Source organism: Athalia rosae, chromosome 7, assembly GCF_917208135.1.
Source record: "Athalia rosae chromosome 7, iyAthRosa1.1, whole genome shotgun sequence".
In the NCBI taxonomy this organism is placed as follows: domain Eukaryota; kingdom Metazoa; phylum Arthropoda; class Insecta; order Hymenoptera; family Athaliidae; genus Athalia; species Athalia rosae.
The window spans coordinates 7,474,808-7,486,979 of NC_064032.1; the positions used below are offsets into that span (position 1 = coordinate 7,474,808).

General features: G+C 57.2%; 1 protein-coding gene and 1 non-coding gene across 2 annotated transcripts; both read right to left on the minus strand.

Annotated features, from left to right (window-relative positions):
• Positions 1–117: 117 nt before the first annotated feature.
• On the minus strand, positions 118–5,656 carry LOC125501691. The gene has a single exon (XM_048658085.1). The coding sequence runs from the start codon at positions 5,290–5,292 to the stop codon at positions 220–222; it is 5,073 nt and encodes a 1,690-aa protein (XP_048514042.1). The 5' UTR covers positions 5,293–5,656; the 3' UTR covers positions 118–219.
• Positions 5,657–6,621: 965 nt separating this feature from the next.
• LOC125501976 lies at positions 6,622–6,805 on the minus strand. The gene has a single exon (XR_007279723.1). It is a non-coding gene; the product is annotated as a U2 spliceosomal RNA (small nuclear RNA).
• Between the last annotated feature and the right edge of the window lie 5,367 nt (positions 6,806–12,172).

Genomic DNA, 12,172 nt, shown 5'->3' on the forward strand with positions numbered 1-12,172 from the left:
TTTTGAAGCGTCTTGTTTAGAATTATCAAATAATAAAAAACCGGATCTGGACCCTCGCCTAGATTGAATATTTTCTAAAATAATAGTGTAGGGCCGCAATGGCCCTAGGTCGAAGAATTTAAAATAAGTTTCAAAATAAATAAGTAAATATATAGATAAAAATATAGATAAAAATATAGATAAAAAGATGAATAAATAAACAAATATACACAGAACACGTTAAAATAATGCCGAGGGAGGCTGCTCAGGTGCGTTTGCAGGGGCTTCGTCTCTAGTTTTGTATTGCCGCACACCTGAAACGTGTTCTACGTATATATCGCGGCTCCACTTGATGGTTTCCGACACGATTAGCCTTCTCATCAATCCCGCATATTTTTTCCCGATTCTTAACATATTGATTACCTGCTCGTTTTTAGGGTCCCACGAGCCGAGAGCGCCGACGACGATCGCAGAGACCGCCACCTTGTAGCCGTCACCGTGCAGGGCGTCGGCGAGGGGCTTATATTTTTCGATTTTCCTGCCCCTCGCCTCTTCAAATGCCGAATAGGTGTTCTCGAATGGCACGGTGACGTCTACGATGACGATACTCTTTGAGGGCTCGTGCCTGACCACAATGTCAGGGCGGAGAGCCCCCAGATCGCCGTCGACCCCCTCGACTCTCTTGTTAATCCTCATAGTCCCTGGGAGACGGCAAGCCTTAGCTACTCGTTCGACAACGGCATCATGTCTCAGTTGCCAAGCCGCCGAGTGCGGCTGGCAGTGGCAAAGGACATGAGGAAGGGATTCCAGGCCCCCCCCGCAGCGCCGGCAACGCTTATCACCGTCCCCCCAGCGTCTCGCCCCGTTAAGGGGGAGAACGTCCAGGCGGGCGCGGTGGATGAAGCGCCAATCAGCGAAGCGGGTAAAGTTGCCGCCGCGAAGAAAGTGGTTTGACACATTCGTCAGCGACGACACCCGGAATACCTTCCCCTGGTCCGGCTTTCTTTTTAGTTTTAATTGATAATATTCGACCGCTGCCAGCCGCAATCGGCGGATGACCTGATCTCTAGAGTCCGGAGATACCGTTGTCTCCCTTTCGCGTGAGCCCCTCATCGTCACCACCAGCTCTTGTCGAGTTTCTAAAAATTTCCATTTCACGGCGAGCTTGTCCTCGGACCGCCGCGCCGCGTTTCTCGCTCTTGACCAGAGCGAGGCGATGTCCCCCCCGTCTCTGGCGAACTCTCCCTCCAGCGAACCGGAGAGATAGGTCGCCAGATCCGCGGCGGAAGGGTTTCGCCCGATCTTCCTGGCGACCGCCGCCTCCAGGGAAGACCAGGCTAGACCCCGCACCACCTCGTCCTCTACGGTCAGGAGGCGGAAGGCGTGCCCTATTGTTAGTATATCCCCCAGATCGGCGAGCGGGAGAAGCCCACATCCCCCCCGGCTGGGAGGGAGGAAGACAATCTCCGCGCTCGCCCTCTGGGGTAGGTGCAACCACTTTTTTGCTAATTTCTTAATCAGCCTATCCGCCTCCTTGAGCGGTCCCTTCTCAACGTGTGCTCCCCTCAGCAGAAAGCCCAGTCGCGGCAACAGAAACGTTGCGACTGTTTCGGCTTTCTGCCAAGGGGTGAGAAGGGACTCGTCGACGGCCCGGAGGTCTCGGACAAGCTCGCCGATCGTCAATATCGGTGTTTGTTTTACTTGGAAGCCGGTGGGGACTCCGAGGTGCTGATAAGACTCACCGGCTGCCAGGGCTCTTATCTCCGTGTCTTGTATCTTGAATCGTGTCGGAACCACCCTGCGCGTTCCCCTGCAATCTTGGTGTAAACTGGCGCATTTTGCAGGGTTGAAGTGGAGCCCGATGCCGTTCGCTGCTGATTCCACTCGTCTCAAAAGTTCTTCCATTCCCTCAGCAGCGTCGGCAATGAGAACGAGGTCGTCGGCGTAAGCTAATATGTTGTGCCGATGGCCCTGCAGTGTATAACCTGCATCACTGGAAGCGGCCGCCCGAAGGACCGGTTCCTCCGCAAGGTTAAACACTACAGGGCTCATCGGACACCCTTGCTTAACCCCCGCATTCATAATTATAGGGTCGGTGAGGCCATCGGCGGTGCGCACCCGGGTGGAGCAGCCATCGTACATGCTCTCCACTATGTTGCGTATGGCGAGTGGGAGCCCGGCCTCCTCCAGAGCACGGTGGATGGATGCGTGGGGGACCGAACCAAACGCGTTGGTCAGGTCCAACCACGCCACCACCACCTGACGGCCCCTCCTGCGAGCGTCGTTCAGGACTTCCTGCAGCACGAAGTTGTGTTCAAAACACCCCTCACATGGCAGGAAGCCCTTCTGAGCCGTACTAAGACGCTTATTGCGGATCGTCCACTTGAGCAGACGGTCAGCAAGAACAGCGGCAAAGAGTTTCGGAGTCGTGTCACCTAGGGCCAGCGGACGCCAGTTCGAGAGATCGTCCCGATCGCCTTTCTTATGTATCAGGACCGTGTTGGACGACTTCCAGATATCCGGGATCGCCTCCAGACGTCTACAGGCGTTGAATAGAGAGGTGAGCAACCGACAGTCTGGGTCAGCCCCTCTCAGATCACGGTAGGTCAAACCGTCCGGCCCCGGCGCAGTGTTGGACATGCGCCTGAGCCGGAGGTCGACCTCCATCACTGAGAACGGCTGAAGCAGACTGCCGGTGCTACCCTCGTCTGGAGCCCCGTAACGGGGAGGCGGAGGTCGCACTCCCAGGTTCCCCGCCGGACTGTACATTGCCACGAAGTGCTCCATGATCCGCCCCTTCGACACTTGACAGTGCTGGGACGGACCCTGAAGCACCTCCTGGACTGCACGCCGGCGGTTCCCCCTATAGAGTTTTTGCAGTCTTGCGGCCTCCGCCACGCGATCCCGTATATCCGGAAGAGCCCTTCCCGGTCCCTCTTGTTGCGGTAGTTGTTGTTCCCTGTTTTGTTGTTGCTGGCGATCGGGGCGATCCCTCGAACCACGCCCGGGTCCAGCTCCACGACCCCTACGCTCTCCACCGCCACTCCCACCTCCCGATCTACCCCCCTCACCGCGCACCCGTTCCGCCCCAAGGCCTTGGAGGAAAGCTGCAGCTTGCGCTGCAGCCTCCTCCAGCTCTTCGATACAAACAACCGCCTCCGCCATACCAATCAGTAACTCCCGCTCGTCCGGCAGCACTTCCGTAGTTTGCCGGGTGGCAGGCTGCCGGCGGCGGGACTGATCGGCAGGCGTCAGCGGTTGTTGCCTTGGGGTCGGTGAACGGCGAGAGACAGCAGACGATCCGTGACTACTCACAGGTTGGGTCGCCCGCTCCGTGGAGGCAAGACTCCCACCCCCCACAGCTTGTCCGGGTGCGCCCCGTCGACGCCCTCGACCTCCCCTAATTCCCTTCCCTCGCAAGTTGAAAAACCCTCCCCTTGAATTACTCCTGTTTCCCCCGGATGATGATCGACGACCTCGTTCTCCCGTAGAACACGCTTCAGGCGGATCTGAAATTGCATTGTCTAAGTTAAGCGTGCCGTCAAGAGTTAAAATACTAAATCTATTATTATTTTCAATTAAACTACTATTATTATTGTTTATACTATCGTTACTCAGGCAGTTGTCATTAAATAAAAATCGGCTCCCTGCAAACCGCCCTGAGCTTCGCCGCGACGTCGTGGGAGACTCTCTGCTCGTGTTATTGCTTCTCCGGAGCGCCCGGGCGGTGTCGGGAGACAGTCGAGGCCTCGCTGGTGCTTGAGGAGGTGGCGGCGGCGTCCCCTCGTCTTCCGAGTCCTCGGCCGGCGACGCGGGCCCGCTGGGATGTCGTCTGCGGACCCGCCCGTTGACTTCCTGCCACGGCGTGCTGCTGTTGGTGTTGCTGCTGTTGTTGTGCTGTTGTTGCTGTTGAGGAGGGGCCGCCCTGGATGGCCCCGCTACGCCGACGACCGCCGGAGGGGGGAGGACTCGCGCCGCTGGTGGTGATGGTGGTGGTGACGCGGCGCTCCTCTCGTTGCCTCCCCCCTGGACCCTGGAGGTGGTAATGGGTCCCCGTGATGTCGTTGTCGTGACGGTCGTCGTTGTGAGGGTCACAGGCAAAGTTGGGGATCCGAGCAGTCCGCTCGCCGGGGCCCTCAGCTCTTCGCTGATGGTTAACAGGATGGCTGGGCCCCGGCTTTCCCTCGTAGGAGGGCTGTGGGGGCCTCCCGCCATCCCCGGCGGGAGCGACGTAGCTCTTAATGCCGACCACAGCCCTCTGCGTGCTGCTGCGGCATCCCCGTCGGCCTGCGACGGCCTCGTGGCACCCATCGTGACGGCGGCATAAGATGGTGGGGCCGCCGTCTCTTCTGACCCCGGCACTAGTCCCCTGGTGGTGTTGGTGGGTGGTGTCGTCTTCGGTGCCGGGGTCTCCCTCGCTGATGTGGAGCCAGGCTTTGGCACCGCTGTCCCTCTGCTGCTCGCTGCCCGGCGGGTGGTCGGCCGGGCATCCACCGGCACGCTGCTGGCGCGTCTGCTCCTCGTCATGGGGCCCTCGTAGATGTTATTTGGGCCCCTCGCCGGTGGATCGGGGTTCCTCTCCGCGGTGCTCGTCGGCCCGGCTGCTGAGGTGGTGATGGTGGGTGCCACCGTAGCGGGTGCTGCTGATGTCGTTGCTGCTGCCTGTGTAGGGGCGGCCCTCCTGGGCCGTGGCAGAAGTTCCTCCGTCGCTGGGGGTGTTGTTTGCGACGGAGTTGTCGCCGGCGTCGTCGTCGGGGTCCTGGTTGTTGGCGCGGAGCTTGAGGTGTTGGTCGCTCCGCGCCTGGCTGCTGCTGTCGGTGGTGGTGGTAATGTAGCAGCAGCCCTCCTCCTGGTAACCGCCGCCCCTGATGCGCTGATGGTCGGCTGCTCTCTCTGGGCCTCGACTGTTCCTCGACCCCGTCCCTGCGTCGCGGCTTCGTTATTTGTGTTTCTGGAATTAATAAAATTATCGAGCCTCCCTCGGCCCGAAGTATTAGCACCAGCCACACTTGCCCCCGTTCTCCTCGCACCCAGACCTGTTCCCGGGGCGCATGGAGGATTATTATTATTTTCATGCGCGGCGGCGTGATGTGCCTTCACCGCCTTCAGAGGATACCTCCCATCGCCGGTGAAGCCACACACGCCGCACTGGTGTTCGACTGTGTGCCCCGGGTGATGTTTCTTCGCATGTTTTAATAGGTCCGAGTGCGATTTGAACACTCCGCCCGTCCTTCTACCTCGATTATTCTCAAAACATTCTGGGCACCTGAATTCCTGTGGAAATGGGAATTTAATTATTATTTGAATCGTCATTTTGTCTGTAGTTTTTTGTCAGGGACTTACTGAGCTGGTCTAATTACCTAGTCTAAATTAATAAATAAAATAATAAATAAATAAATAAATACCTAACACTAAAGGGTGTAAAAAGCCCTGCAATTATCAATAAATAAAAAAGAGGGTGTAAAATGCCCAGTCAGTCAAATACCTAAATCTACGCCTTATATACTAAAGTAAATAGTAAAATAGGGTGTAGAAAGCCCAGTCAACAATATAAATTAATTAAAAAGTGAGGTGTAAAGAGCCTACTAAATTATCAGTCAATTAAAACTTACTAACTAAACAATGAAGGTACGTAACAGGATTTTGAATAAGCGAATAAATAAATAAATAAATAGAATCAGTTAAATAAATATCACAATAAAGCTGTCGAGACTGGCATCGAATCAGCATGTGGTGAGCAGCGCATTAGCCGAAGTAAGAAAATGAAAATTTGAAAAATAGCGGAGACAGCTGTAGTGGGCATTTAAAGCGGGCATTTAAAAAAGAGAGAGAAGATAGAGAAGAGAGACAGCGATAGCAGGTGTCACCTCTGTCGCCTTCGGGCGCCGACAGAGGGGGCGGATGGCTCGCGGACTGCCGCACCTCGGCTCGCAACTCGCGCCACTTGCTTCGGCCGCAGCCCGCGAGGGGGCGCATCGAGTCCGCCGCTCCGGACGGCTGATTTGCACGCAGATGCTTTTCAACCGCCTTCGCGAACGGACGCGCTGACGGAAGGATCCCGCGACATCAGGTATAATAAATTATCCTTCAGACCGCGGGACTTACGCTCCCCCAGCTCATCGATCCACCGCGCTATGTAGAGCGGCTCCCCCCAATCAACGAATTGATTGGCGAGAGTCGCTCCGGTTCACGCGGCTTCACAAATCCTCAAGGTCACGCGTTCGGGATGGGAAAACGTGGCCATAATTTCAGACCACGCTGCTACGGGGGGGGGTGCATGCTTTTCCTTTGACAGGTGACCACGTGACGCCTCCGAAAGAAGATGGCGACGACACGCTAACGGGCACCTGTCGCCGGGGGTGACAGCGCTAGGTGAAGAAAGAAAGATGGCGCTGACTCACCGCTTCATCTCCGCACAGTCTCCTATCCTGTTACCAGTCAGTAAGTCCCTCTGTCAGTAATTGTTGTGGGGGTCTCGTAAGTGTGGCTGGGCGTTGGCAATAAAATCGCTCCTCGGTCCGTAATTTTCTCGTTATGCGTCGGTCGGTCAAAATTTCTGATTTTCGGAAGTTTCGGGTCGTCTCGGCTGGAAAAATATAAAAAAAAGAAAAATAAATAAAAGTCGTATTATGTTTAATTAAAGATTATTGGGCCGTACACGGCGGCACTGCAATGCCGAGACAACCCGTGACAGAGCCGGAGCAAGCCCCCGACACTCCGTCGACTTCCAAAAATCAGATTAATATTCTGGCTCCCCAATGGGGAGCGTATCAGATATTAAGCTGATAAGAACAGATAAAAGGCGTTTATTTTCTACAGCAAATGTTCCCCCGGGCGTACACTGCATGCCCGGGGGTATCAGTACAATACTTGTCGCCTTTTTGGCGAGGGCTAATTTTCAAATAATTTAGTCATTTCGGGGGCCAGATCCGGTTAGGTACTTGTGCTTTTAAAGCGTCTTTTTCAAGATTGTCAAATAATAAAAGAACCGGATCTGGACCCTCGCCTAAATTGAATAATTTCTAAAAATAGTAGTGTAGGGCCGCAATGGCCCTAGGTCAAAGAGTTTAAAATAGGTTTTTTAAAATAAATAGATAAATAAATAGCTAAAAATATAGATAGAAAGATAAGTAAATAGACAAATATACATAAAACACGTTAAAATATTGCCGAGGGAGGCTGCTCAGGTGCGTTTGCAGGGGCTTCGTCACGAGTTTTATACTGCCGCACACCTGAAACGTGTTCTACGTATATATCGCGGCTCCACTTGATGGTTTCCGACACGATTAATCTTCTCATCAGTCCAGCATATTTTTTCCCTATTCTTAACATATTTATCACCTGCTCATTTTTTGGATCCCACGAGCCGAGAGCGCCGACGACGATCGCAGAGACCGCCACCTTGTAGCCGTCACCGTGCAGGGCGTCGGCGAGGGGCTTATATTTTTCAATCTTCCTGCCCCTCGCCTCTTCAAATGCCGCGTAGGTGTTCTCGAATGGCACGGTGACGTCTACGATGACGATACTCTTTGAGGGCTCGTGCCTGACCACAATGTCAGGGCGGAGAGCCCCCAGATCGCCGTCGACCCCCTCGACTCTCTTGTTTATCCTCATGGTCCCTGGGAGACGGCAAGCCTTAGCTACTCGTTCGACAACGGCATCGTGTCTCAGTTGCCAAGCCGCCGAGTGCGGCTGGCAGTGGCAAAGGACATGAGGAAGGGATTCCAGGCCCCCCCCGCAGCGCCGGCAACGCTTATCACCGTCCCCCCAGCGTCTCGCCCCGTTAAGGGGGAGAACGTCCAGGCGGGCGCGGTGGATGAAGCGCCAATCGGCGAAGCGGGTAAAGTTGCCGCCGCGAAGAAAGTGGTTTGACACATTCGTCAGCGACGACACCCGGAATACCTTCCCCTGGTCCGGCTTTCGTTTGAGTTTTAATTGATAATATTCGACCGCTGCCAGCCGCAATCGGCGGATGACCTGATCTCTCGAGTCCGGAGATACCGTTGTCTCCCTTTCGCGCGAGCCCCTCATCGTCACCACCAGCTCTTGTCGGGTTTCTAAAAATTTCCATTTCACGGCGAGCTTGTCCTCGGACCGCCGCGCCGCGTTTCTAGCTCTTGACCAGAGCGAGGCGATGTCCCCCCCGTCTCTGGCGAACTCTCCCTCCAGCGAACCGGAGAGATAGGTCGCCAGATCCGCGGCGGAAGGGTTTCGCCCGATCTTCCTGGCGACCGCCGCCTCCAGGGAAGACCAGGCTAGACCCCGCACCACCTCGTCCTCTACGGTCAGGAGGCGGAAGGCGTGCCCTATCGTTAATATATCCCCCAGATCGGCGAGCGGGAGAAGCCCACATCCCCCCCGGCTGGGAGGGAGGAAGACAATCTCCGCGCTCGCCCTCTGGGGTAGGTGCATCCATTTCTTTGCGAGTTTCTTAATTAGCCTATCCGCCTCCTTGAGCGGTCCCTTCTCAACGTGTGCTCCCCTCAGCAGAAAGCCCAGTCGCGGCAACAGAAACGTTGCGACTGTTTCGGCTTTCTGCCAAGGGGTGAGAAGGGACTCGTCGACGGCCCGGAGATCCCGGACAAGCTCGCCGATCGTCAATATCGGTGTTTGTTTAATTTGGAAGCCGGTGGGGACTCCGAGGCGCTGATAAGACTCACCGGCTGCCAGGGCTCTTATCTCCGTGTCTTGTATCTTGAATCGTGTCGGAACCACCCTGCGCGTTCCCCTGCAATCTTGGTGTAAACTGGCGCATTTTGCAGGGTTGAAGTGGAGCCCGATGCCGTTCGCTGCTGATTCCACTCGTCTCAAAAGCTCTTCCATTCCTTCAGCAGCGTCGGCAATGAGAACGAGGTCGTCGGCGTAAGCTAATATGTTGTGCCGATGGCCCTGCAGTGTATAACCTGCATCACTGGAAGCGGCCGCCCGAAGGACCGGTTCCTCCGCAAGGTTAAACACTACAGGGCTCATCGGACACCCTTGCTTAACCCCCGCATTCATAGTTATAGGGTCGGTGAGGCCATCGACGGTGCGCACCCGGGTGGAGCAGCCATCGTACATGCTCTCCACTATGTTGCGTATGGCGAGTGGGAGCCCGGCCTCCTCCAGAGCACGGTGGATGGACGCGTGGGGGACCGAACCAAACGCGTTGGTCAGGTCCAACCACGCCACCACCACCTGACGGCCCCTCCTGCGAGCGTCGTTCAGGACCTCCTGCAGCACGAAGTTGTGTTCAAAACACCCCTCACATGGCAGGAAGCCCTTCTGAGCCGTACTAAGACGCTTATTGCGGATCGTCCACTTGAGCAGACGGTCAGCAAGAACAGCGGCAAAGAGTTTCGGAGTCGTGTCACCTAGGGCCAGCGGACGCCAGTTCGAGAGATCGTCCCGATCGCCTTTCTTATGTATCAGGACCGTGTTGGACGACTTCCAGATATCCGGGATCGCCTCCAGACGTCTACAGGCGTTGAATAGAGAGGTGAGCAACCGACAGTCTGGGTCAGCCCCTCTCAGATCACGGTAGGTCAAACCGTCCGGCCCCGGCGCAGTGTTGGACATGCGCCTGAGCCGGAGGTCGACCTCCATCACTGAGAACGGCTGAAGCAGACCGCCGGTGCTACCCTCGTCTGGAGCCCCGTAACGGGGAGGCGGAGGTCGCACTCCCAGGTTCCCCGCCGGACTGTACATTGCCACGAAGTGCTCCATGATCCGCCCCTTCGACACTTGACAGTGCTGGGACGGACCCTGAAGCACCTCCTGGACTGCACGCCGGCGGTTCCCCCTATAGAGTTTTTGCAGTCTTGCGGCCTCCGCCACGCGATCCCGTATATCCGGAAGAGTCCTCTCCGGTCCCTCTTGTTGTTGCTGTTGTTGTTGCTGGTTTTGTTGTTGCTGGCGATCGGGGCGATCCCTCGAACCACGCCCGGGTCCAGCTCCACGACCCCTACGCCCTCCACCGCCACTCCCACCTCCCGATCTACCCCCCTCACCGCGCACCCGTTCTGCCCCAAGGCCTTGGAGGAAAGCTGCAGCTTGCGCTGCAGCCTCCTCCAGCTCTTCGATACAAACAACCGCCTCAGCCATACCAATCAGTAACTCCCGCTCGTCCGGCAGCACTTCCGTATTTTGCCGGGTGGCAGGCTGCCGGCGGCGGGACCGATCGGCAGGCGTCAGCGGTTGTTGCCTTGGGGTCGGTGAACGGCGAGAGACAGCAGACGATCCGTGACTACTCGCAGGTTGGGTCGCCCGCTCCGTGGAGGCAAGACTCCCACCCCCCACAGCTTGTCCGGGTGCGCCCCGTCGATGCCCTCGACCTCCCCTAGTTCCCTTCCCTCGCAAGTTGAAAAACCCTCCCCTTGAATTGCTCTTATTTCCCCCGGATGATGATCGACGACCTCGTTCTCCCGTAGAACACGCTTCAGGCGGATCTGAAATTGCATTGTCCGAATTTAGCGTGCCGTCTAGAGTTAAAATACTAAATCTATTATTATTTTCAGTTAAACTACTATTACTATTATTACTATCGATACTATTATTATTACTCAGGCAGTTGTCATTAAATAAAAATCGGCTCCCTGCAAACCGCCCTGAGCTTCGCCGCGACGTCGTGGGAGATTCTCTGCTAATGTTGTTACTTCTCCGGAGCGCCCGGGCGGTGTCGGGAGACAGTCGAGGCCTCGCTGGTGCTTGAGGAGGCGGCGGCGGCGTCCCCTCGTCTTCCGAGTCCTCGGCCGGCGACGCGGGCCCGCTGGGATGTCGTCTGCGGACCCGCCCGTTAACTTCCTGCCACGGCGTGCTGCTGTTGGTGTTGCTGCTGCTGTTGTGATGCTGTCGCTGAGGAGGGACCGCCCTGGATGGCCCCGCTACGCCGACGACCGCCGGAGGGGGGAGGACTCGCGCCGCTGGTGGTGATGGTGGTGTTACAGATGCGGCGCTCCTCTCGTTGCCTCCCCCCTGGACCCTGGAGGTGGTAATGGGTCCCTTCGATGTCGTTGTCGTGACGGTCGTCGTTGTGAGGGTCACAGGCAAAGTTGGGGATCCGAGCAGTCCGCTCGCCGGGGCCCTCAGCTCTTCGCTGATGGTTAACAGGATGGCTGGGCCCCGGCTTTCCCTCGTAGGAGGGCTGTGGGGGCCTCCCGCCATCCCCGGCGGGAGCGACGTAGCTCTTAATGCCGGCCACAGCCCTCTGCGTGCTGCTGCGGCATCCCCGTCGGCCTGCGACGGCCTCGTGGCACCCATCGTGACGGCGGCGTAGGATGGTGGGGCCGCCGTCTCTTCTGACCCCGGCACTAGTCCCCGGATGGTGTTGGTGGGTGTTGTCGTCTTCGGTGCCGGGGTCTCCCTCGCTGAAGTGGAGCCAGGCGTTGGCACCGCTGTCCCTCTGCTAATCGCTGCCCGGCGGGTGGTCGGCCGGGCATCCACCGGCACGCTGCTGGCGCGTCTACTCCTAGTCATGGGGCCCTCGTAGATGTTGTTTGGGCCCCTCGCCGGTGGATCGGGGTTCCTCTCCGCGGTGCTCGTCGGCCCGGCTGCTGAGGTGGTGATGGTGGGTGCCACCGTAGCGGGCGCTGCTGATGTTGCTGCTGCTGCCTGTGTAGGGGCGGCCCTCCTGGGCCGTGGCAGAAGTTCCTCCGTCGCTGGGGGTGTTGGTTGCGACGGAGTTGTCGCCGGCGTCGTCGTCGGGGTCCTGGTTGTTGGCGCGGAGCTTGAGGTGGTGGTCGCTCCGCGCCTGGCTGCTGCTGTTGATGACGGTGGTATTGTGGCAGCAGCCCTTCTCCTGGTAACCGCCGCCCCTGTTGCGCTGGTGGTCGGCTGCTCTCTCTGGGCCTCGACTGTTCCTCGACCCCGTCCCTGCGTCGCGGCTTCGTTACTCGTAGTTCTAGAATTAATAAAATTATCGAGCCTCCCTCGGCCCGAAGTATTAGATCCAGCCACACTAGCCCCCGTTGTTCTCCTCGCACCCAGACCTGTTCCCGGGGCGCATGGAGGATTATTATTATTTTCATGCACGGCGGCGTGATGTGCCTTCACCGCCTTCAGAGGATATCTCCCATCGCCGGTGAAGCCACACACGCCGCACTGGTGTTCAACAGTATGCCCCGGGTGATGTTTCTTCGCATGTTTTAATAGGTCCGAGTGCGATTTGAATACACCGCCCGTCCTTCTACCTTGATTATTTGCGTAACACTCCGGG